Source organism: Cherax quadricarinatus, chromosome 51 (assembly GCF_038502225.1).
Source record: "Cherax quadricarinatus isolate ZL_2023a chromosome 51, ASM3850222v1, whole genome shotgun sequence".
Lineage (NCBI taxonomy): Eukaryota > Metazoa > Arthropoda > Malacostraca > Decapoda > Parastacidae > Cherax > Cherax quadricarinatus.
Window position 1 is genome coordinate 21,870,563 of NC_091342.1, and position 25,851 is coordinate 21,896,413.

The following is a 25,851-nucleotide window of genomic DNA, read 5'->3' on the forward strand; positions in this document are numbered from 1 at the left end:
ACCCAAAAGTATTTAAACAAAATAATTTTTCTACATGAAATATGCATTTCCCTACACAGAAAACAATGAAACATGCAGAGTAAAACATTACTAAAATGACACTTACCTTTATTGAAGACTTAGTGATGGAGGGGAGAGGATGGAGGTGTACTATTGTTTGGAAGGGGAATCCCCTTCCATAAAGACTTCAGGTACCAAGTTCTTTTCTGGGGTTACTTCCCTTCTTTGTTTTTAAATGCCACTAGGACCAGCTTGAGAGTCACTGGACCCCTGTCTCACAAAATATCTGTCCAGAGAGCTCTGTTTCTGGCATCTCTTTAAGATTTCCCTAAAATGGGACACAACATTGTCATTGTAGATGTTGCCAGCATGGCCTGCAACAGCTGTGTTTGCACATAAGAAAGCAGGAACACTGCAACAGGCCTGTTGGGCCATACTAGGCAGGCCCTTCACAAACCATCCCACTAATAGAATCGTATTTTCCCAACCCAATTTTCACTGCTTCCCAAGCAATAAGCTTTGACAATTCTATTCACTCATGCGCAAGTCCCAATCATATCAAATCGTGTGTGTGGAGAAGTACCCTGGCTGGTGTGTGGGGAAGTACCCTGGCTGGTGTGTGTGGGAAGTACCCTGGCTGGTGTGTGGGGAAGTACCCTGGCTGGTGTACATTAGAAAGCAGGAACACTGCAGCAGACCTGTTGCCCCATACTAGGCAGGTCCTTCACAAACCATCCCAATAACAGAATTGTATTTGTCAAACCCATTTTTCAATGCTTCCCAAGCAATAAGCTTTGATAATTCTATTCACTCATGCAGAAGTCCCAATCAAATCAAATCGTGTGTGTGGGGAAGTACCCTGTCTGGTGTGTGGGGAAGTATCCTGTCTGGTGTGTGTGTGTGTGGGAAAGTACCCTGGCTGGTGTGTGGAGAAGTGGAAGATGGCTAATGTAATTCCTATTTTTGAAGCAGGGGACAAGTCGTTACCTTCAAATTACTGCTCAATAAGCCTGACCTCAGTTGCAGGCAAATTACTAGTCAGTAATAGCTGAGATTATAAGAAGCCATCTGGATAAGCATAATCTGATTAATGATACTCAGCATGGATTCACAAGAGGCCATTCTTGTCTAACTAATTTATTAACTTTCTTCAGTAAAGCTTTTGAGGCTGTTGATCATGATAAAGAATTTGATATTGTTTATTTAGATTTCAGTAGGGCTTTTGATAGAGTACCACACCAAAGACTGACAAAGTGGCAGCTCATGGCATTGGGGGAAAAGTGCTCTCATGGATTGAGTCATGGCTCGCAGACAGGAAGCAGAGTGTGCATGAATGGGGTTAAATCCAAGTGGGGATATGTGACAAGTGGCGTTCCACAGGGATCAGTCTTAGGCCCGTTGTTGCTTTAAATGAGAAAATTCTCCGATGACACAAAGATAGGTAGGATAATTGATTCAAACGTAGATATCAGGGAACGTCAGGAGGATTTAGACAAACTCAATACCTGGTCAGAAAAGTGGCAGATGCAGTTCAGTGGAGATAAATGCAAGGTTCTGAAGCTCGGGAGTGTCCATAAACCTAGCACTTATAAGTTAAATAATGTAGAACTTAGCCATACAGATTGCGAGAAGGACTTCGGGGTTATGGTAAGCAGTAACCTTAAACCAAAACAGCATTGCCTAAGCATACATAATAAGGCAAACAGATTACTGGGATTTATATCAAAAAGTGTAAGAAACAGAAGTTGAGCGGTTATATTACAGCTTTATACATCATTAGTAAGGCCTCACCTAGATTACGGAACTCAGTTCTGGTTTCCATATTACAGAATGGACATAAATTTGTTAGAAAACATTCAGCGTAGAATCACTAAATTAATACATAGCATTAAAAATCTTCCATATGAAGAAAGATTGAAGACTCTTAAATTACATTCACTTGTTAGACAAAGAATGAGGGGAGACATGATCGAAGTGTATAAGTGGAAGATGGGTATTAATAATGGGGATATAAATAAGGTCTTGAGGATATCTCTCCAAGAGAGAACCCGCAGTAATGGATTTAAATTAGATAAGTTTAGATTTAGAAAGGATACAGGAAAGTATTGGTTTGGAAATAGGGTAGGTGATGAGTGGAATAGTTTGCCTAGTAGGGTTATTGAGGCTAAAACTTTGGGTAGTTTCAAATTTAGGTTGGATAAATACATGAGTGAGAGGGGTTGGATTTGAGTGGGACTTGCACATGAGCTAACCCTTTGACTGTTTCGGTCGTATATATATGTCTTACGAGCCACCGTGTTTGACGTATTTATACGCATGTGTGTTGATGAAGATAGGGAGGCTGTGATTTCATGTATAGGGCATGGAGGAATAACATCTTGTAGGAGTGAGGAAGAGCCAGTTGTGAGTGTGGGGTAGGTTCGTGAGGCAGTGGGTAGAATGAAAGGGGATAAGGCAGCTGGGATTGATGGGATAAAGATAGAAATGTTAAAAGCAGGAGGAGATATAGTTTTGGAGTGGTTGGTGCTATTATTTAACAAATGTGTGGAAGAGGGTAAGGTACCTAGGGATTGGCAGAGAGCATGCATAGTTCCTTTGTATAAAGGCAAAGGGGATAAAAGAGAGTGCAAAAATTATAGGGGAATAAGTCTGTAGAGTTATTGGTAGTAGGTTGGTAGACAGCAACCATCCAGGGGGGTGCTACCGTCCTGCCAAGTGAGTGTGAAACGAAATCCTGTAATTGTTTTACATGATGGTAGGATTGCAGGTGTCTTTTGTCTGTCTCATAAATATGCAAGATTACAGGTATGTCTTGCTAAATAAATAACAAAAAGGCACAATACCGTGACTTTGTCAATGGTCCAAGTCGGACCGAAACGTCGTCGTAAGCTTCTCTCTTTTATGTGCGGGTTATTTGTGTATGTCTTGCTACTTCTACTTACACTTAGGTCACAGTACACACACATGTACAAGCATATATATATACACACCCCTCTGGGTTTTCTGCTATTTTCTTTCTAGTTCTTGTTCTTGTTTATTTCCTCTTATCTCCATGGAGAAGTGGAACAGAATTCTTCCTCCGTAAGCCATGCGTGTTGTAAGAGGCAACTAAAATGCCAGGGGCAAGGGGCTAGTAACCCCTTCTCCTGTATATATTACTAAATGTAAAAGGAGAAACTTTCGTTTTTCCTTTTGGGCCACCCTGCCTCGGTGGGATATGGCCGGTGTGTTGAAAGAAGAAGTCTGTAGAGTATACCTGGTAAAGTGTATGGTAGTTATTATGGAAAGAATTAAGAGTAAGACAGAGAGAGTAGGATAGCAGATGAACAAGGAGGCTTTAGGAAAGGTAGGGGGTGTGTAGACCAAGTGTTTACAGTGAAACATATAGGTGAACAGTATTTAGATAAGGGTAAAGAGGTTTTTGTGGCATTTCTGGATTTAGAAAAGGCATATGACAGGGTGGATAGGGGGCAATGTGGCAGATGTTGCAGGTGTATGGTATAGGTAGGTTACTGAAAGCAGTGAAGAGTTTTTACGAGGATAGCGAGGCTCAGGTTAGAGTATGTAGGAGAGAGGGAGATTATTTTCCAGTAAAAGTAGGCCTTAGACAAGGATATATGATGTCACCATGGTTGTTCAATATATTTATAGATGGGGTTGTAAGAGTAGTGAATGCTAGGGTCTTGGCAAGAGGTGTGGGGTTAAAAGTTGAAGAATCTAACACACACTGGGAGTTGTGACAGTTGCTCTTTGCTGATGACACTGTGCTTTTGGGAGATTCTGAAGAGAAGTTGCAGAGGTTGGTTGATGAGTTTGGTAGGGTATGTAAAAGAACAAAATTAAAAGTGAATACTGTAAGAAAGAGTAAGGTTACGAGGATAAATGATTAGGTGATGAAAGATTGGACATCAGATTGGAGGGAGAGAGTATGGAGGAGGTGAATGTATTCCGATATTTAGGAGTGGATGTGTCAGCAGATGGGTCTATGAAGGATGAGGTGAATCATAGAATTGATGTGGGGAAAAGGGTGAGTGGTGCACTAAGGAGTCTGTGGAGCCAAAGAACTTTGTCTGTGGAAGCAAAGTGGGGGAATGTATGAGAGTATAGTTATACCAATGCTCTTATATGAGTGTGAAGCATGGGAGATGAATATTGCAACAAGGAGAAGGTTGGAGGCAGTGGGGATGTCATGTCTGAGGGCAGTGTGTGGTGTGAATATAATGCAGAGAATTCGTAGTTTGGAAGTTAGGAGGAGGTGCGAGATTACCAAAACTATTATCGAGAGGGCTTAGGAGGGGTTGTTGAGGGGGTTCTGACATGTAGAGAGGATGTAACAAAATAGAATGAAGTTGAGAGTGTATAAATCTGTAGTGGAGGGAAGGCAGGGTAGGAGTAAGCCTAGGAAAGGTTGGAGGGAGGGGGTAAAGGAGGTTGTGCGTGCGAGGGGCTTGGCCTTCCAGCAAGCATGTGTGAGCGTATTTGATAGGAGTGAATGGAGACAAATGGTTTTTAATACTTGATGTGCTGTTGGAGTGTGAGCAAAGTAACATTTATTAAGGGATTCAGGGAAATCAGCAGGCTGGGCTTAAGTCCTGGAGATGGGAAGTGCAATGTGTGCACTCTGAAGGAGGGGTGTTAATGTTGCAGCTTTATAACTGTAGTGTAAGCACATCTCTGGCAAGACAATGATGGAGTGAATGGTGAAAGTTTTTCTTTTTTGGACCACCCTGCCTTGGTGTGAATCAGCCGATGTGATAATGGAAAAAAAAAATAAAGAAACATGATATATACTCTATTTTTTTTTTTTTTTTATTATCACACTGGCCGATTCCCACCAAGGCAGGGTGGCCCGAAAAAGAAAAACTTTCACCATCATTCACTCCATCACTGTCTTGCCAGAAGGGTGCTTTACACTACAGTTTTTAAACTGCAACATTAACACCCCTCCTTCAGAGTGCAGGCACTGTACTTCCCATCTCCAGGACTCAAGTCCGGCCTGCCGGTTTCCCTGAATCCCTTCATAAATGTTACTTTGCTCACACTCCAACAGCACGTCAAGTATTAAAAACCATTTGTCTCCATTCACTCCTATCAAACACGCTCACGCATGCCTGCTGGAAGTCCAAGCCCCTCGCACACAAAACCTCCTTTACCCCCTCCCTCCAACCCTTCCTAGGCCGACCCCTACCCCGCCTTCCTTCCACTACAGACTGATACACTCTTGAAGTCATTCTGTTTCGCTCCATTCTCTCTACATGTCCGAACCACCTCAACAACCCTTCCTCAGCCCTCTGGACAACAGTTTTGGTAATCCCGCACCTCCTCCTAACTTCCAAACTACGAATTCTCTGCATTATATTCACACCACACATTGCCCTCAGACATGACATCTCCACTGCCTCCAGCCTTCTCCTCGCTGCAACATTCATCACCCACGCTTCACACCCATATAAGAGCGTTGGTAAAACTATACTCTCATACATTCCCCTCTTTGCCTCCAAGGACAAAGTTCTTTGTCTCCACAGACTCCTAAGTGCACCACTCACTCTTTTTCCCTCATCAATTCTATGATTCACCTCATCTTTCATAGACCCATCCGCTGACACGTCCACTCCCAAATATCTGAATACGTTCACCTCCTCCATACTCTCTCCCTCCAATCTGATATTCAATCTTTCATCACCTAATCTTTTTGTTATCCTCATAACCTTACTCTTTCCTGTATTCACCTTTAATTTTCTTCTTTTGCACACCCTACCAAATTCATCCACCAATCTCTGCAGCTTCTCTTCAGAATCTCCCAAGAGCACAGTGTCATCAGCAAAGAGCAGCTGTGACAACTCCCACCTTGTGTGTGATTCTTTATCTTTTAACTCCACGCCTCTTGCCAAGACCCTCGCATTTACTTCTCTTACAACCCCATCTATAAATATATTAAACAACCACGGTGACATCACACATCCTTGTCTAAGGCCTACTTTTACTGGGAAAAAATTTCCCTCTTTCCTACATACTCTAACTTGAGCCTCACTATCCTCGTAAAAACTCTTCACTGCTTTCAGTAACCTACCTCCTACACCATACACTTGCAACATCTGCCACATTGCCCCCCTATCCACCCTGTCATATGCCTTTTCCAAATCCATAAATGCCACAAAGACCTCTTTAGCCTTATCTAAATACTGTTCACTTATATGTTTCACTGTAAACACCTGGTCCACACACCCCCTACCTTTCCTAAAGCCTCCTTGTTCATCTGCTATCCTATTCTCCGTCTTACTCTTAATTCTTTCAATTATAACTCTACCATACACTTTACCAGGTACACTCAACAAACTTATCCCCCTATAATTTTTGCACTCTCTTTTATCCCCTTTGCCTTTATACAAAGGACCTATGCATGCTCTCTGCCAATCCCTAGGGACCTTACCCTCTTCCATACATTTATTAAATAATTGCACCAACCACTCCAAAACTATATCCCCACCTGCTTTTAACATTTCTATCTTTATCCCATCAATCCCGGCTGCCTTACCCCCTTTCATTTTACCTACTGCCTCACGAACTTCCCCCACACTCACAACTGGCTCTTCCTCACTCCTACAAGATGTTATTCCTCCTTGCCCTATACACGAAATCACAGCTTCCCTATCTTCATCAACATTTAACAATTCCTCAAAATATTCCCTCCATCTTCCCAATACCTCTAACTCTCCATTTAATAACTCTCCTCTCCTATTTTTAACTGACAAATCCATTTGTTCTCTAGGCTTTCTTAACTTGTTAATCTCACTCCAAAACTTTTTCTTATTTTCAACAAAATTTGTTGATAACATCTCACCCACTCTCTCATTTGCTCTCTTTTTACATTGCTTCACCACTCTCTTAACCTCTCTCTTTTTCTCCATATACTCTTCCCTCCTTGCATCACTTCTACTTTGTAAAAACTTCTCATATGCTAACTTTTTCTCCCTTACTACTCTCTTTACATTATCATTCCACCAATCGCTCCTCTTCCCTCCTGCACCCACTTTCCTGTAACCACAAACTTCTGCTGAACACTCTAACACTACATTTTTAAACCTACCCCATACCTCTTCGACCCCATTGCCTATGCTCTCATTAGCCCATCTATCCTCCAATAGCTGTTTATATCTTACCCTAACTGCCTCCTCTTTTAGTTTATAAACCTTCACCTCTCTCTTCCCTGATGCTTCTATTCTCCTTGTATCCCATCTACCTTTTACTCTCAGTGTAGCTACAACTAGAAAGTGATCTGATATATCTGTGGCCCCTCTATAAACATGTACATCCTGAAGTCTACTCAACAGTCTTTTATCTACCAATACATAATCCAACAAACTACTGTCATTTCGCCCTTCATCATATCGTGTATACTTATTTATCCTCTTTTTCTTAAAATGTGTATTACCTATAACTAAACCCCTTTCTATACAAAGTTCAATCAAAGGGCTCCCATTATCATTTACACCTGGCACCCCAAACTTACCTACCACACCCTCTCTAAAAGTTTCTCCTACTTTAGCATTCAGGTCCCCTACCACAATTACTCTCTCACTTGGTTCAAAGGCTCCTATACATTCACTTAACATCTCCCAAAATCTCTCTCTCTCCTCTGCATTCCTCTCTTCTCCAGGTGCATACACGCTTATTATGACCCACTTCTCGCATCCAACCTTTACTTTAATCCACATAATTCTTGAATTTACACATTCATATTCTCTTTTCTCCTTCCATAACTGATCATTTAACATTACTGCTACCCCTTCCTTTGCTCTAACTCTCTCAGATACTCCAGATTTAATCCCATTTATTTCCCCCCACTGAAACTCTCCTACCCCCTTCAGCTTTGTTTCGCTTAGAGCCAGGACATCCAACTTCTTTTCATTCATAACATCAGCAATCATCTGTTTCTTGTCATCCGCACTACATCCACGCACATTTAAGCATCCCAGTTTTATAAAGTTTTTCTTCTTCTCTTTTTTAGTAAATGTATACAGGAGAAGGGGTTACTAGCCCATTGCTCCCGGCATTTTAGTCGCCTCATACGACACGCATGGTTTACGGAGGAAAGATTCTTTTCCACTTCCCCATGGACAATAGAAGAAATAAAAAAGAACAAGAGCTATTTAGAAAAAGGAGAAAAACCTAGATGTATGTATATATATATATGCATGTGCGTGTCTGTGAAGTGTGACCAAAGTGTAAGTAGGAGTAGCAAGATATCCCTGTTATCTAGCGTGTTTATGAGACAGAAAAAGAAACCAGCAATCCTACCATCATGCAAAACAGTTACAGGTTTTTGTTTCACAGTCATCTGGCAGGACGGTAGTACTTCCCTGGGTGGTTGCTGTCTACCAACCTACTACCTATACTCTAGAATGAATAAAATACGTCATTATGTGACAAGTAGTGGCAGCCAATCCCGAGGTAAAAATAATTATCGCTCTGACCATATCTTTCCATTCTTGCCTTTTGAGATCCTATTATAAGGGAAAATGGAATGTTTGTGATGCTAACTGCACCATATCACTAGTTTCATAAGGAAAACGTTGAAACAAAAGCGATTTTCTCGTGTTTTTCTTAAATTTCATGCTTTAATTCAATGGACATCATCATCCTCTTCTCAGTACTGTCTTTTGCACTAACTTTCTTAGGACTCATGGTTAGAAAAATTAAATTTGGCAAAATAACTGCACAAAAAGCACAAAACATTGGGATGCTGGTCCGATGTTGTGGTGTTTGCTGTGCCAACTAGTGGTGGCGTATCTGAAGCTCACTCATAACTTGGATTTTGGCTCGCAACTCAAAGCAAAAAATCAACTGAGTGACGGCTTGTAACTCAGAAAACTTGTAAGTTGGGGCACTCGTAAGTCAAGGTACCACTGTAATAGTATGTAGATGTTTTGCATTGCTGTAATTTACAAGAAATCTGTTAGCAATACCAGGAATGCTAATGGAGCTCAGTAGGTTCCACAAGGGCTTCATGCAAAGTTGATCAGAGCTTTGTGATGTCCCGTACCTCAATTGCTAAACTCAGCTCACACATTGAGGTCTGTAAATTACAAAAAGGCACAATACCGTGACTGGAACGATATACAAATAACCCGCACATAAAAGAGAGAAGCTTACGACGACGTTTCGGTCCGATTTGGACCATTGTCAATGGTCCAAGTCGGACCGAAACGTCGCCGTAAGCTTCTCTCTTTTATGTGCGGGTTATTTGTGTATTGAGGTCTGTAGTTTGATCCATGGTGTGGGTGGAAACATTAGGTCTTGTTTCCTTAAGACACCTGCTGTCCCTGTTCACCTGTCAGTAAAATAGGTACCTGGGTGTTAGCAGACTTGTGTGGGTCACATCCTGGGGACAAAATTGACCTAATTTGCCTGAAATGCTTTGCATAACAAAGGGCCTTTTTTTTTTTTATATAGGCCTGTATATGTTGTACAAGTCCTTGTAGAAATAAAGATTATTATTATTATTATTATTATTATTATTATTATTATTATTATTATTATTATTGTTGTTGTAGATGATGATGATAGCAAAAATATGATGCTTAATATTTCGTGAAGTACTAAACCCTCAGGAATCTTTCAGCACAAGAACTGGTGAAGGCTCAATCCTTTGTCCAGTAATTGCAGTCTAATCGATGTTCAGTTAGACTGTTGGCGATTGCAGATATCCTGATGCAAAAATTTGGGTATAAAATTATCAGATATTTTTATTGATAAATGGTTAGAGTTGATCATAATGTGGTACACTATTTATGAAGCAAGATCTAACAAGACTTGCCATCTATTATCTGTCAATTTTTTCATTTGCCATTAAACCTAAATAGTCATGCAGCTTCCTAACAAGGGGAGAAATAGTGACACCAGTGATATACTGAATTTTTTCCATGGAGGTCATCATAAGAATCTTCAAATTTGAGAGGAGGGAGTTATTGTACTATAGGTCCACCATCACAAATCCGGCAATCAGACATCCAGTTCCACCAGTTATTCAGCACTAATTTCGGCTAGCATAATTAAAAATTTCCTGGGTCGCCACACCAACCTGCTGGTACTGTTTGGTGGCACTGCTTGCTGCATGTCATTCCAATTTCTTTTTCTCCATTTATTGTTATAACCTGCTTTTAGCCCTAGCCATGGTTCCAACGAATAAAAGAAATGCTTCTCGTTGTGTAAAGCACCTACACAGTACGTTGTCCATTAAAGATAAGGTGGCTTTGAAGCCACTGTTGGTTGCTATGAGCTCAGTCTCATGATGCAGGGGAATATGCTTTATTGTTACGCTAATATCAAAAGTACGGCTTATTTGCCAATAAACAATATAAATACATGTAACATAAAAACATGTTAAATACTCCAGAATGAATAATCTTTCTTTCAACACACCGGCCGTATCCCACCGAGGCGGGGTGGCCCAAAAGGAAAAACGAAAGTTTCTCCTTTTACATTTAGTAATATATACAAGAGAAGGGGTTACTAGCTCCTTGCTCCTGGCATTTTAGTTGCCTCTTGCAACACGCATGGCTTACGGAGAAAGAATTCTGTTCTACTTCCCCATGGAGATAAGAGGAAATAAACAAGAACAAGAACTAGAAAGAAAATAGAAGAAAACCCAGAGGGGTGTATATATATATATATATGCTTGTACATGTATGTGTAGTGAGACCTAAGTGTGAGTAGAAGTAGCAAGACATACCTGAAATCTTGTGTGTTTATGAGACAGAAAAATGGACACCAGCAATCCTACCATCATGTAAAACAATTACAGGCTTACATTTTACATTCACTTGGCAGGACGGTAGTACCTCCCTGGGTGGTTGCTGTCTACCAACCTACTACCTAAAAGAATGAATAATATTTGGCATAATACCAAACAGTTTGATGGAGGTATGAAGAGGATGTGAGATACAAGTACCATTCTCCTATCCCTGTCTTGGGGGGGCTTGTATTAGAGAAGATGGAGTATAGCACAGGGCTAACTGTGATATACACTCGTACTGCACCATAAAACTAAAACAAACAAGCTATTTTCTCTACATAGATTGTCACACATAGCAGCATATGTGTAGAGAACCTAGGATAACTCAAAAAAGTCAAAGTGGCATATTTCTAGTGCCTGGCTTGGGCTAGCCATATGTAATTTTTGGTAAATATTCGATTCCCAGCCAGGATAGAAACATTGGGTGTTTCTTTACACCTGTTGTCTATGTTCATCCATCAGTAAATGGGTACCTGGGTGCTAGTGGACTGGTGTGGGTCTTATCCTGAGACACTGACCTAATTTGCCTGAAATGCACTATTGTATGTCCAGATAAATATGGTCATGATGTATGAGGTTGCTATGAGTCTTGTAGAGTTTCAGATTAGAAACAACTTAGACAAAAATGCTAACACAGGCGAGAGAGAGAGCTGTATGTTGCAGCTTTAATGAGAGTTCCTCTTCCTTAGATCTGACTTACATATATACAGATCTGTCTTACATCTATAAAGATCTGTCTTACCTGTGTATAATTTTTTCGTTTAAATGGTTTCTCGCTTTACATTGATCACTGTTTATGACACTTTAATCCAAGTGACCTATAGAGAGGTTGTAGAACTTCAGACAATGAAAGAAAGATGCTACTAGCAGAGTAGATCCACTTGAGTGTAGAGAAGTGGTAAAAGCTGCAGAACTGGCTCAGCAGGGGCAGTGAACTGCCTGATCAGCCAGGTTGTGATGGCTATGTAAACCTGTGAGCCACATGCAGGAATAGTCTTCTTAAACAGGCAGTCAGCAAGGAAGTCTGGCCTCATTCCAGACTGTTAGGATAAAAGAATCACAGAAGCAAGTCACAAGTATGGGATGATGGAAATAGCTAGACATCAGAGGACAGCAGTTAAAGGTAAAGGTTTATTATTGAGTGACACTTGGTCCACATCCATCTTCTATCAGATGAGTTGTATTGAGAATAAAGAGCCAAGACAACCTCAAGTTGAAACTCATTCTACCCTTGACCATATGAACTGTATTGAGAATAAAGAGCTGAGACTGCCTAATATTACAGACATGAAAGGTAATAACCTTTTTTGGGAAGTGCTGTGAAATTTGTGACCATATTGTATACACAAGAGTGCAAAAAGGTTCCTCGGCCTAAAGGAAGCAGTGATGATATACAAGGTACCTGTAGTCAATAAGAGGTTTGCAAAATATATGACTTATGGGCTGCTATTTGAAGTAAAGTACAGCAAAGCGGAACTGCCAATTTTGCGGATATAACCGAATTTTAATTCGGTTATATCTAACATTTTTACCAATGGGCAACCAGTGAATAGATTTAATTATTCTCAGGATTTTAGAGATGCCCATTTTGGGGGGCCCACTGTGTATGATTTCCAGAGTGAAAATTAATAGAATTTTCTTGAAATTTGCTTAATGTTTTTCCCCACATCCAAATCTCTGCTTCTTTCTGGTCATTCTTTCTCATGAATTATAAATATTAGCTGACCAGAATCACAAATTAAGCTTAAATTTGAAAAATAATTATTATGCAACTATAATATGTCATTCACAGATTCTGGTTTCATGGGATCTCTAGGAGCATAATTTGATTACTCTACTGAACTTGGGAACAGAAGGGGATGGTAGCTCCAGTTCTTAAGATCGAGGTCCTTCTCCTTCTTGACTCATGAAACCATAATAACAGCTGCAAACAAATCACTGAACAAATGTAGTTTGAACCCATGGCAAGCCAGTCCTAGCACTGGCCTGCTAGTTTTAGGTCTGACTTGCCATAAGTTCAAACCCCACACGTTCCATGATTTGTCCTCCCCTCCCTTGGATTGCCTCCCATTGTCCAAGTGCTGTGTAATCCTATAGATTTAGTGCTTACCCCTAAGTAGTAGTTATAATAATTCATAATAATAAAATAATAATCCTGGAGGTGGGAAGGACAGTGTATGCAGTCTAAAGGAGTGAGGAAGGATGTTGCAGTCAAAGAATAATTTGAATAGGGATGCCAGCCCTTCTGGAGAAATGGGGATTGAATGAATGATGGTGAATGTGTTTCCTTTTTTGGGTCAACATGCTGTTGAGCTAGAAAATAAAAAATGATGCATATAGGTAGTAGGTTGGTAGACAGCAGCTACATAGGGAGGTACAACTGTCCTGCCCAATGAGCGTGAAATGGAAACCTGTAATTGTTTTGCACAATGGTAAGATTATTAGTATCTTTTCTTTTTGTCTCATAAATAATGCAAGGTAACAGGTACATCTTGATAATTCTATTTACATTTGGGTCACATTACACATGCCTATACACGTATACACACCCATCTGAATTTTTTCTATTTTCCTAATAGTTCTTGTTCTTGTTTATTTTCCTTTCATCTCCACAGGAAAATGGAAAAGAAGAGAGATTTTTGGGAGATATTGAGTGAGTGCTTAGTGAGTTTTCGACTGAGTGAGAGAGTAATTGTGGTAAGGGACATAAATGCTAAAGTGGCAAAAACAGATGTAGAGAGAGTAGTAGGTAAGTTTGGGGTGCCAGGAGTAAATGATAATGGGGGGCCTTAATTGAATTTTGTATGGAAAGAGGTTTGGTAATAGGTAATACGTGTTTTAAGGAAGAGGATAAATAACTATACGAGATATGATATAGGGCATGAAGAAGATAGTTTGTTGGATTATGTGTTGATGAATAAAAGGCTGATGGATAGACTTCTGGATGTCTGTTTATAGAGGGGCAACAGGTATGTCAGATGATTTTTTAGTTGTAGCCACATTGAGAGTAAAAGATGGATGGGGTACAAGGAGAATGGCATCAGTAAGCAAGAGAAAGGTGAAAGTTTTAAACTATAAGAGGAGGAGATAGATAGGGTAGGCTATTAGCAACTATTGGTAGAAAGATAGGCTAGTGAGATTATAGGTAATTGGGCTGAAGAGGTATGGGGTAGATTTAAGAAAGCAGTGTTAGTGTCCAGCAGATGTTTGCAGATATAGGAGGGTGGGTGTGGGAGAAAAGAGGAGTAATTGGTGGAATGGTGAGGTAGAGAGAGTGATAAGAGAAAGTTATCATATGAAGTAATATAAGGAGGGTCTAGTATGTGGAGAGTTAGAGAGGTTAAGTGAGTGGTAAAGGAATGTAGAAGGAGAGGAAACAAGAAAGTGGGTGAGGTGCTATGAATGTATTTTGGAGTGATATTAATAGGTTGAGATAGCCTAGGGAATGAATAAATTTGACAGTTAAAAACAGATGAGGGGAGTTGGAGGTATTGGCAAAATGAAGGGAATATTTTGAAGAGTTGTTAAATGTTGAAGAGGGAAAATCTGTAATTTCATGCATTGGCCAGAGAGGTGTAACATCTTTTAAGAGTGAGGAAGAGTCAAATGTGAGTGTGGGGAAGGTGTGTGAGGCATTAGGTAGAGTGAAAGGGGGTAAAGCATCTAAGATTGATGGGATTAAGAGAGAAATATTTAAAGTAGGTCAAGATATAGTTTTGGAGTGGTTGATGCTTTTATTCAATAAATGTACCAAAAAGAAGGTACTTTAGTATACAGCCTCTCCTCATTTAACGATGTAGTTCTGTTCCTAAGACCACATCAGTGAGGAGCATACTATAATGGTAGTGGGTTTGTGTCGACCATCTTTGATATTGTTTTAATGTCACCTTTGCACTATTTGTAACATTTCTGGTATACAGTGGACCCTCAACTAACGGCAGCATTAAGTAACAACAAATTCGTCTAACGGCGCTTTTTGGCATAAAGATTATTCCAGTGTTTTTAGTGCTTGTAACCACTAAATAAGCCACCATGGGCCCCAAGAAAGCTTCTAGTGCTAAGCCTGTGTTAAAAAGGGTGAGAATTACGATAGAAATAAAGAAAGAGATAATTAAAAAATACGAGAGTGGAGTGCGTATGTCTTGAGTTGGAAAGGCAATACAACAAATCACATTCAACCATCATTACTATCTTGGTGAACAGAAAGGCAATCAAGGAAGCTGTTGTTGCGAAAGGTTCAAGTGTTTTCAAAATGGAGACTGCAAATAACTGAAGAGGTAGAGAGACTGTTATTGGTATGGATAAATGAAAAATAATTATCAGGAGATAGTGTTTCTCAGTCTATAATTTGTGAAAAGGCAAGGAAGTTGCATGATGATCTTATTAAGAAAATGCCTGAAAATAGTGCTGCTGCTGATGATGAATTTAAGGCCAGCAAAGGCTGGTTTGAGAGATTTAAGATTCGTAGTGGCATACACAGTGTGGTAAGGCATGGTGAAGCAGCCAGTTCAGACAAAAAAGCAACTGAAAAATATGTGAAGGACTTTAACCCTTTGAGGGTTTTCGTCGTACTAGTACGTCTTACGCGTAGGGGTTTTTGACGTACTAGTACTCATAAATTCTAGCGGCCTCAAATCTAGTGGGAGAAAGCTGGTAGGCCTTTATATGAAAGAATGGGTCTATGTGGTCAGTGTGCACAGTCTAAAAAAAATCCTGCAGCACACAGTGCATAATGAGAAAGAAAAAACTTTGACCATTTTTTTTTAATAAATCAGCGACTTTGCAGTGTATTTTCGTATGGTATTTATTGTTGTATTCTAGTTTTCTTGGTCTCATTTTATAGAATGGAAGACATATTACTGAAATTGAGATGATTTTGACTGGTTTTACAATGAAAGGTGCCTTGAAATTGAGCTCAAAGTAGCAGAAATGTTCGATTTTTACCAAACTTCAAAAGTAAACAAATCGTGCCAAGCGTGCAATACACGTCAACTGGTGAGTCTAATATTCTTTCACAAGTGCACCAATAATATTTATACCATTTTTTACACTAATGCAGTAGTCTGCATAACAGTAAATCTTATATTTTTTGTGAGAATAAAAATTCAAAGTGGAAAGCAAAAGAATATAAGAGGGGCCTTGAGACGTGACTAATGACTAGAGGAAATGTCATTTTAGCGCCAGGAATGTCTTTCTTGTTTATTCTGGACCCTATTCCGAAATTGGCATCTTTTGAAATTTGTGTGAAATTGGCAAAATTGCTAAATTCTGACCACTGTACTGGATAGTTGAATTTGTAAATGGGTGGTTTCTTGCACCCATTCGATAGAAAAAATGGAGTTCTAGCGAAATATTCATGTTTTTTGTCGACTAGTACAGTGAAATTGGCCGAAAATGGGGCTCAAAGTGGGCAAAATCGCCAATCCGTAAACATCGCCGAGACCGCTAACTTTGCGAGAGCATAATTCCGTAAGTTTTCTATCAAATTTCAAACTTTTGGTGTCGTTATGATCGGGAAAAGATTCTCTATCTTTTCATAAGAGAAAATAATTTTTTTTTTTTTAAATTTGGCCGACCCTGAGAACGAGTTTCGGAGAGGGCCTGTCGACCCTCAAAGGGTTAAGGAATACATAGAGACTGAAAACTTAAAACCTGAACAAGTGTTTAATTGTGATGAAACAGGCCTGTTTTGGAAGAAAATGCCAAACAGGACCTACATTACTCAGGAGGAAAAGGCACTCCCAGGACATAAGCCTGTGAAATATAGGCTAACATTAATGTTGTGTAGTAATGCTAGTGATGATTGCAGAGTGAAGCCTTTATTGGTGTATCACTCTGAAACTCCAGAGTGTTCAGAAAAAACAATATCATCAAGTGCAATTTGTGTGTGCTGTGGAGATCAAACAGTAAGGCATGGGTCACTAGGGAATTTTTCTTGGACTGGTTTTATGGTGTGTTTGGCCCCACTGTGACAAAATACCTCCAGGAAAATAAATTGGAACTCAAGTGCCTTCTGGTAATGGACAGTGCTCCTGCTCATCCTCATGACTTGCAAGAGGAAATTGCAGAAGAGTTTGGTTTCGCTAAGGTGAAGTTTTTGCCTCCTAATACAACTCCTCTTCTCCAGCCCATGGATCAGCAGGTCATTTCAAACTTCAAAAAAGTCTACACAAAAGCAGTGTTTCAAAAGTGCTTTGAAGTGACCTCAGACATTCAGTTGACCCTAAGAGAGTTTTGAAAAGATCACTTCAGTATCCTCAGTTGTGTAAACCTTATAAGTAAGGCTTGGGAGGGAGTGGCTAAGAGGACCTTGAACTTTGCTTGGAGGAAACTGTGGCCAGACTGTGTAGAGGAGAGGGATTTTGAAGGGTTTGGGGCTAACCCTCAGGAGGCTATGCCAGCAGTGGAAGCTGTTGTGTCATTAGGGAAGTCCTTGGGGTTGGAGGTTTGTGGTGAGGATGTGGAAGAGTTGGTGCAGAATGACCAGGAAGAACTAACCACTGCAGACCTGCAAGAGCTTCAGGTGCACCAGCAACAGATCACATCTCAGGAATGTTCTTCAGAGCATGATGAAGAGAGACGGAGGAAGATGACTTCGTCAAGGATTAGGGAAATGTGTTCAATGTTTACAAAAGTGCAAGCATTTATCGATGAATTTTATCCTGTCACAGAAGTTGCAAGCCGTATTGGCAACATGTACAATGACATTCTTGTGTCCCATTTTAGGGAAATCCTAAGGGCACATGAGTAACAGCTCTCTGGACAGATATTTTGCGTGACAGGGGTCCAGTGACTCTGAAGCTGGTCCTAGTGGCATTAAAAAACCAAGAAGGGAGGTAACCCCACCAAAGGACTTGGTACCTCAAGTATTTATGGAAGGGGATTCCCCTTCCAAACAATAAAACGCCTGCATCATCTTCCCTCCTACCGTCTCATTACTCGGTAACAACTCCACAATAAAGGTAAGTGGCATTTAATTATTGTTTATTTTGCATGTCCCATTCATTTTGGTATAGGGAAATGTATATTTCATGTAAAAAAAAAAAAAAAAAATTCATACTTCGGGCTGTCAGGAACAGATTAATTCTATTTCCATTATTTCTTATGGGCAAAATTAATTCAAGCAACGGCAAGTTCGACTAACGGCAAGGTCTCTGGAATGGATTAATGCCATTGGTTGAGGGTCCATTGTATTTTTAAATGTTTATACAGGACAGTCTCTCCTCATTTAGCGACATACTCATTTACCAATGATTCGGACTTACGACGGGCTCTCTGACCAGTATTCATAACTAAATAATGTATATTAGAGCTGATTCCCTCTATTCTGTTTATTTCAGTGTACAGTACACTACTGTATAAACATTTAAAAATACAGTGGACCCCCGCTTAACGATCACCTCCAAATGCGACCAATTATGTAAGTGTATTTATGTAAGTGCGTTTGTACGTGTATGTTTGGGGGTCTGAAATGGACTAATCTACTTCACAATATTCCTTATGGGAAAAAATTCGGTCAGTACTGGCACCTGAACATACTACTGGAATGAAAAAAGTTCGTTAACCGGGGGTCCACTGTATACCAGAAATGTTATAAATGGTGCAAAGGTGACATTAACCCTTTCAGGGTCCAAGGCCAAAATCTGAAGGGGTGCTCCAGTGTCCAAGAAATTTTGAAAAAAAAAAAAATTTTTTTTACCTTCAGAATTAAAGATAATAATTTTGTGAAGGTAATGAAACAAAAAAAAGTTTTTCTGATCAGTACTTACTGAGCTACAGTGGCGGGAAGTTGACCCAAAATGACTGGGTGGTGGCAACATCAGTGACTTCCACAAAATCGCATTTTTTTATTTTATGTTTTTTATACTTTTTTCTTTTCTTTTCTAATTTTTTCTTTTTCTAGTAACATTTGTGGCCTGTGAGACCATTATAAAGTATATTGTATAAGTGTAAACTCATTGTATTCAACACAATACTTGCACTAATTTGTTTATCATTATATTGCTTACAAAACTTGTTTACAAGTTTATTGTAAACAAAATGATGAAAATATTAGTGCGGTTATTGTGTTGAATACAATGGTACCATATAGTACCATATGGTACAATGGTGCCATAGGGTGCAATGGTACCATATAGTACAATTGTACCATATGGTACAATATGGTACAATGGCATATGATACAATGGTACCATATGGTAGAGTATGGTACAATGGCACCATTTGGTACAATGGTACCATATACAATGGTACCATATGATACAATGGTACCATATGGTGCAATGGTACCATATGGTACACTGTACCATACAGTACAATGATATTGCATGGTTCATTGTACCATATGGTATTATATTGTACTGTTGTATTCAACACAATAAGCACTTGTATTTTCATAATTATTTTGTTTACAATAATTGTTTACAACAAAAATATACAAAAATGTTGTATATTAGTAATGTTCTATTATGTATTTACAAATGTATAGGAACTCGACATGTTCCTTGAGGTGGATGACAAAGCACTTTGTCTTGGAAACTGCTGAGTCAGTAGCTAGCTTGCGTTGCCACTCAGTCTTGGCTAGTGTCTCCTGCCACCAACACCTCCTATTGACCATATGGTACACGGTATCATATGTTACAGGGTACCATATGGTACACTGTACTATATGGTATAGGGTACCATGCAGTACAGGAAAACATGGTGCAGGGTACCATATTGTGCAGGGTACCATATGGTGCAGGGTACCATATGGCACAGGGTACCATGTGGCACAGGGTACCATATGGCACAGGGTACCATATGGTACAGGGTACCATACAGTACAGGACACCATATGGTACAGATACAAGGATCCCTATGGAAATAAGTCACACTGACTTTTTTGGGTTATCCTAGGATTTTATATATATGCTGCTATGTATAATAATCCATGTAATTGTATTTCTGTACACCTGAATAAACTTACTCAAGCGCATGTGGCATCGTAATTAAGTTTATTTAGGTATACACAAGTAAAGTTACATAGAATATCATACTTAGCAGCATATGTTTGGAGAACCTAGGATAGCCCAAAAAAGCCAGACAGACTTATTTCCATTAGGGTCCCTGTACCCTGTACTATATGGTACAATGTACCATATGGTATACTGTACCATATGGTATAATGTACCATATGGTATAATGTACCATATGGCACATTGTACCATATGATACCATTGTATGACATGGCACCAATGTACCATATGGTATCATTGTACCATATGGTACAATGGTACCATATGGTTCAAAACCATAGAATTCCTCTTCAGCTCCACTTACATCAGTCTTAGAACTGTAAGTTGTGAAGAGGAGAGTCAGATTTCTCCCGAAGAGTGAGTGGGGAGTGAGAGCTTCCTTGCCGCCAGGCACGATGAACAAAGCTACTTTGGCGGCATTCCCACAATGCCATGCGGGCGTCCAGATTTTTTCTATAGTGTGCACACTGACCACCCAGACCCATTCTCTCAGATGTAGGCCTACCAGCCTTCTCGTGCTAAATTTGACGCCGCTAGAATTTTGGCATAGATCTACTGTTTGGACCCTCAACGTAAAGCCGTAGATCTACGGCACAGACCCTGAAAGGGTTAAAACAGTATCAATGATGGTTGACACAAACCCACTACCATTATAGTATGCTCCTCACTTAGCGACAAATTCATTTAACGATGTGGCCTTAGAAACGGAACTCCGTTGTTAAGTGAGGAGAGGCTGTATACTAAGGTCTGAGGCGATAAAGAAGTAAGTTGCTAAGTTAGGAGAAGCTGTATTCCTCACTTAGCGACAAATTCGTTTACTGAAGTGGTCTTTGGAAAGGAACTATGTCGTTAAGTGAGGAGAGGCTGTACTTGGTATACAATACCAACAAGATGGTGAATTAGACGCATGTGCAACTGCTGGGTATTTTTACTTTGCAGACATTTCAGCATCCATCTGAAGCCTGGCACCATTTTGTGAGGACTGTCAGTTCACCATATCTTAATAGATTGTTCTGTCTATCAGTGGGCTTGCAGGATTCACTTCCGACATCCATTGCCTCAACACACACTAACTGACCTTGCTGAGAGCTCCACCTTTGATGCAGAGTCGCTCTTTGACTTTTTAGCAGAAATTAACCTATTGCATCAACTTTGATATAGATTTTAGTCTTACAGTTTCCCCATTGCCGTACTAACCCTCTACCCTTGCACACTCCTGCCCATCACTCCTTTTCCCTTCACACATCCTTCCCTACAGTGTCAATTGACCCTTTTGGGCTTAGTGCTTAACTTGATTATATCGTTCAATTTCATTGTGCACAACTTTCTTTTTAAGAGCAGATTCATCTATATTACTTGGGTTACACTTACGAGGTGTGATGTATGCTGTCACTGCACTGTACTGTACTGTATCATAATCCTTGGTACAGCACAGGTGTCTTTTAGCTCAGTGGTAACATATTAAGCTCTCAGTTGAAAGTACCTGGGTTCAGTTGGGTAAGGTGGGATGTATGGGCAAGTCTTCTGAAACCTAATGCCCCTAAGAATGTGTCACATTCTTAGGAAGAGCCAAAAAAGCCCATCAGTAGAAATAGTCATTGCCTGACTTTCTTAGGTTATTCTGGTTTATTAGCCCTCTTAATCTACTAATCTGAATAAAGTTGCCTATAATGCAGTCTGTAAAGTATTTATAATTGAAAGTTCAGGACAATCCAACCTGCTTGAGGAAAAAAATACTAATATCTCAAGCTTAGAAAAATAAAGGAAGTCTGCTTTGTACAGACATTTCCAAATCAACTGTTACACACAACTTATTGGTAATGGTTTTGGCTGCATTGTGTATTGTATAAATTAATAAGCAAAATACACCTGTATAATAATTATTGTTTGTACATTATATGAAATAAATTTTTTTTTTGTATATGTATATGTATCTGGATGGAGCACAGGTGAATGCCTCACATAACTATTGAGTATTCAATTTATATCATGGGGCATTTGTAAGAAAATTACATGAATTCAAAAGTGAAGAGTTTGAAGGAATTAGTATATTTCTACAGTATTAATAATTGAAAGTGTATGAACTCTGTTAAGGTGAGAATTCTTGTTAGCTAGTAGTAAAACATTTAAAAGAGTGCTTTCAGTAAAAAGTATTCAAAACTTCCACCACCTTGCATTGACAAGTCCTGTGATTCCATTCATTATGTGAAAATGTGGGCTTCTTGGAGCCTTCACATGCTCTTCTCAAATATATTTAGAAATGAGTGTGTGTGACTAGTCGCTAAAACATGTATGCACATCAAGTTTGAGAAGTTAACCTGGGAATTAGAAATGCATACACTTATCTCTCTCCATTAACAGCTATGGAATGAATGAGGGTGAATGTTTCCTTAGTTTGGGTCTCCCTATCTTGGTGGAAGATGGCTGGTGTGTTAAAGAAAAAAATGTAAACCTTGGGAGTTAACCCATAAGGGTCGGGTCTTCTAGATTTGGAGTCAGGACAAGGATACTACAGTGTTCCCATTTTGCTTTGTTATAACTGTTCTACAGTACTTCGCACAATGAAAATAATGTCACTTGTTTCAAAGAAAGTTTTAAGAAAAATAATGTACAATTGATTGTTTTCTAATTTTATATTTAGTTTCTAACCTCTTATTCCATTGTCAAATTGTTAGAGTAAATCAGACACAATTTAGTTTCTCACCCCACTTGTGATTGTGTTTTATGTATATGTGATAAAACAAGTATCGCATTAGTTTTCATTTTGTATGCTTGTTAGCAGAGTAAAGCTCAGACTTGCATCCACTGTCACATCCTCTCACAGTTTCCACTACACATGATCTGCAGTCAATCTCATAACAACTTGCCTGGAGGCAACAGGTTTTCTTTCTTTTTGATATTGTTATTCATCAGTCTACCCCTTTACCTTGTTCCTTAAGCCACATACTGCTATATATTTTAGTTGTGATCTTATTTGATATACAGTACATTCATTTATGTTAGTCTGTTAAATATTTACTGGAAAGGTTGAGTTTACAGAAAGGTTCCATAAAAAATCATTTATATCTCTGACTTAGCTTTAATTTTTAAAAAATATGTCTTTTAATAACTTGATTCTCTTTGCAGGAGGACTGCATTTAAAATCTTAAGAGCAAGGTATTGGTACACATGTGTAGACAGTAGCGTCCTCAAGTAGTTTGTAATATCCCTTTCACTCCTGTAGATTACAGTACTTAATATTATCAGCTTGCCATTACCTTTAGAATGCTCATAATATTCTCTTTACAAGTTAATGGCAGATTTATAAACGTGTTTTGTTGTTACAAATTAGGCATTATAGTAACCATTGTCAGTTCTGCTTGCTGTCACGCTCTAGATTGCTCCCATAAAATTTTTACCTTTATCAGAGAATTGAATGATTTAACATGTGTCAGTCATTTACCATGAAGAATGTATCTACAGCACTGCATATGTGAAGTTGATATGCAGAGGTGGTTTGATTTATTGCAGTATAGATTAATGTGTATGAACACTTAAATTTTCAGCTACAATTTATTGAGTCTTCCAAATGCAAAATCTTTTAGCATTGTTAATACCATTTTTATTCTTTTAAAATTTAGCCATTCTTATTATAAAGTTCCCAGATTCTGTGAATCATAATAGTATTCTTTAGTAACCTTAATTGTTTTGTGATCACCTTCAATTACTATTCACAGTATTGCTGCATGCTCATATCATTTAAGACCTTTATTGTCAGCCCCTACACTATGGCCAGCTAGAATCCTGATTCTTGAAATTATTTTTCTGGGGGAAAGTCATTAGGGTGTTCATTTGTTCTTTTAGTGGCATACAGAATCCTTTATCCAAAATTCCAGAATCTGAAAACCTCCAAAATCTGAAAGTTTTTTTGTGTTGACATGACACACCACAAATGGATCATTTAGCCCAACATGTAGTGGAGGCTCAGTCCTCTGTCTGTTGAGCCAAGACAGATAAACTTAATATTTATACTAGCGCCAGTTTGTTGTCAGCAACAATTACCACATTTTACAGCTTCGAAGTTTTTTTTTTTTTTCCAAAATAAATCTTGAAAATTTACCCAGCATTTTGGAGACAAAGGTTATGTTGCTCATAGTCCTCAACCTAAGCCTAGAGAAGCGTTTCATTTATAGACAGTAATCTAAGCTCCTGTATATGATGCAGTAATGAATCATGTAAACTGTTTTGTAAAAATTAATAAATAACAAAAATAATAAATCATAAAAATTCGTTGGCACTTAGCACTGGCAGGCTAGGGTAAACCAAGCGATGAAATCGGATGAACTGTGGGTAGTATCAGTAGGCAAATTCTCCTGTTTACCATCAAACCATATGGTAATAATATTTTAACTCGCCTCAAGTGATCCTGATATTAACCCTTTTGGGGTCTGTTTTGCAGTACTATTGCTTTGAGCTCAGGATCCCTGCCATAGTACGACTTGATGAGCTCAGCTCACTCAGATAGGCTGTGAACAGTAAATTTTGGCCTAGATATGAGAGAATGGGTCTGCATGGTAAGTGTGCACCATATCAAAAAAATTCTGCCCCATGCAATGCATGATAGAAAAAACAAAACTGAGACCTTGTCTATGGTTTAAAATAGTGACTTTGCCATGTATTTTCAGATGTTTTTATGGTTTTATTCTCGGTTTCTTGGTATCAATTGATAGAATGAAAGATATATCACAGAAATAGAGATGATTCTGATTGGCAGACTGGAAGTAGCTTGAAATTGAGCTCAAAGTAGATGTATTCAATTTTTATCAATATTCCAGAGGACACTAAATCTTGTCACTTATTTATTACATGTCCAACTGGCCGGTCTAATGTGTTTATTACTCTGCTGACATTATTTGTGCAATTATTATTATAATAATGTACGTAGTTGCCTGCATACCAGTAAATCTACTACAGGTTGGCCATAACTAATCCTGTATCATCGGGACCTGTAGGGTGCCGGATTTGTGATTTTGTGAGATTACAGAGTGGTGACATCAGAATACACTTAACCCAACAGCTAACCGCCTCATTCTACCTTTAAAATACCCCATAAATCAGTACAAGTTGGTTAACCCTTTCACTGTCGTGACCTCAGTATGTGTTGGGTTGCAAGAGCCTTGCCCCGTTTTGGGCTACTTGCTGATACATTCTTAAGATCCTTTACCTGACGAATCATTTAATGAAAGAGCACTTCTTGTATACATTGATATACCGTATCAAAAAGTTTTTATTCATTTCCCACTGCATTATACTGCAGCTCATATTTATTTACACCGATGGTTTACACTTTGCTCTCTTTATCTTTCTTCCTCCCACGCATTCTGTATCTCTGATATTGCATTTTTAGTTTCATCTCTACCACTGCCCATATTGTTGTTGGGTGATTTTAACGCTCACTATCACCTGTGGGGAGGGTCCCACTGCGACTCTTGTGGTGATCAGTTAGAGACTCTTCTCGCATCCCATCCTCTTCATGCTTTAAACACGGGTGCCCCTACCCATTTTGACTCTTGTACTCGGTCTCTCTCCTGCATTGATCTCTCTCTCTGTTCCTCACACATTGCCCTTGATTTTGCGTGGTCTGTTCTTCCAGATTTACGTGATAGTGGTCACTTTCCCATCCTTCTTACTTCTACTACATATGCTCGACCATTTTGTAGCCCTCGTTGGCAATTTGCTCAAGCACATTGGGACTTGTACTTCCATCTTACTGCTCATTGTGAGGACCCCCTTTCATCCTCTATTGATGGAACTGGCACACCACTTTTCAACCATGGTCCTAACTGTGGCGACACGTTCTATCTCCCAAACCTCAGGTAAGCATTCTCAGCATGCGTACCTTGGTGGTCTCCTACATGCACCCGTGCAGTGCATTTAAAATGTGCAGCGTGGGACTGTTATCGATATAATCGTACCACGGAGCTTCTGTTGGATTTCAAGCGGGCAAGGGCAGTTGCTCGCCGCATCATCCATGACGTTAAGCACACTTGTTGGCGAGAC

At 39.3% G+C, this 25,851-nt stretch overlaps 1 protein-coding gene across 5 annotated transcripts in view; it reads left to right on the forward strand.

Annotated features, from left to right (window-relative positions):
• The window catches only part of LOC128694636 (palmitoyltransferase ZDHHC20-A), a 294,832-nt gene that overhangs the window by 196,913 nt on the left and 72,068 nt on the right, over positions 1 to 25,851 (forward strand). For 2 of the 5 annotated variants that reach the window (XM_070095949.1, XM_070095948.1), the window contains exon 11: positions 22,939 to 22,968. The exons of the other annotated variants lie outside the window; for them this stretch is intronic. In XM_070095949.1, coding sequence (XP_069952050.1) covers positions 22,939 to 22,968 — 30 coding nt within the window. The remainder of the gene's footprint in view (positions 1 to 22,938; positions 22,969 to 25,851) is intronic. 5 annotated transcript variants of the gene reach the window in all.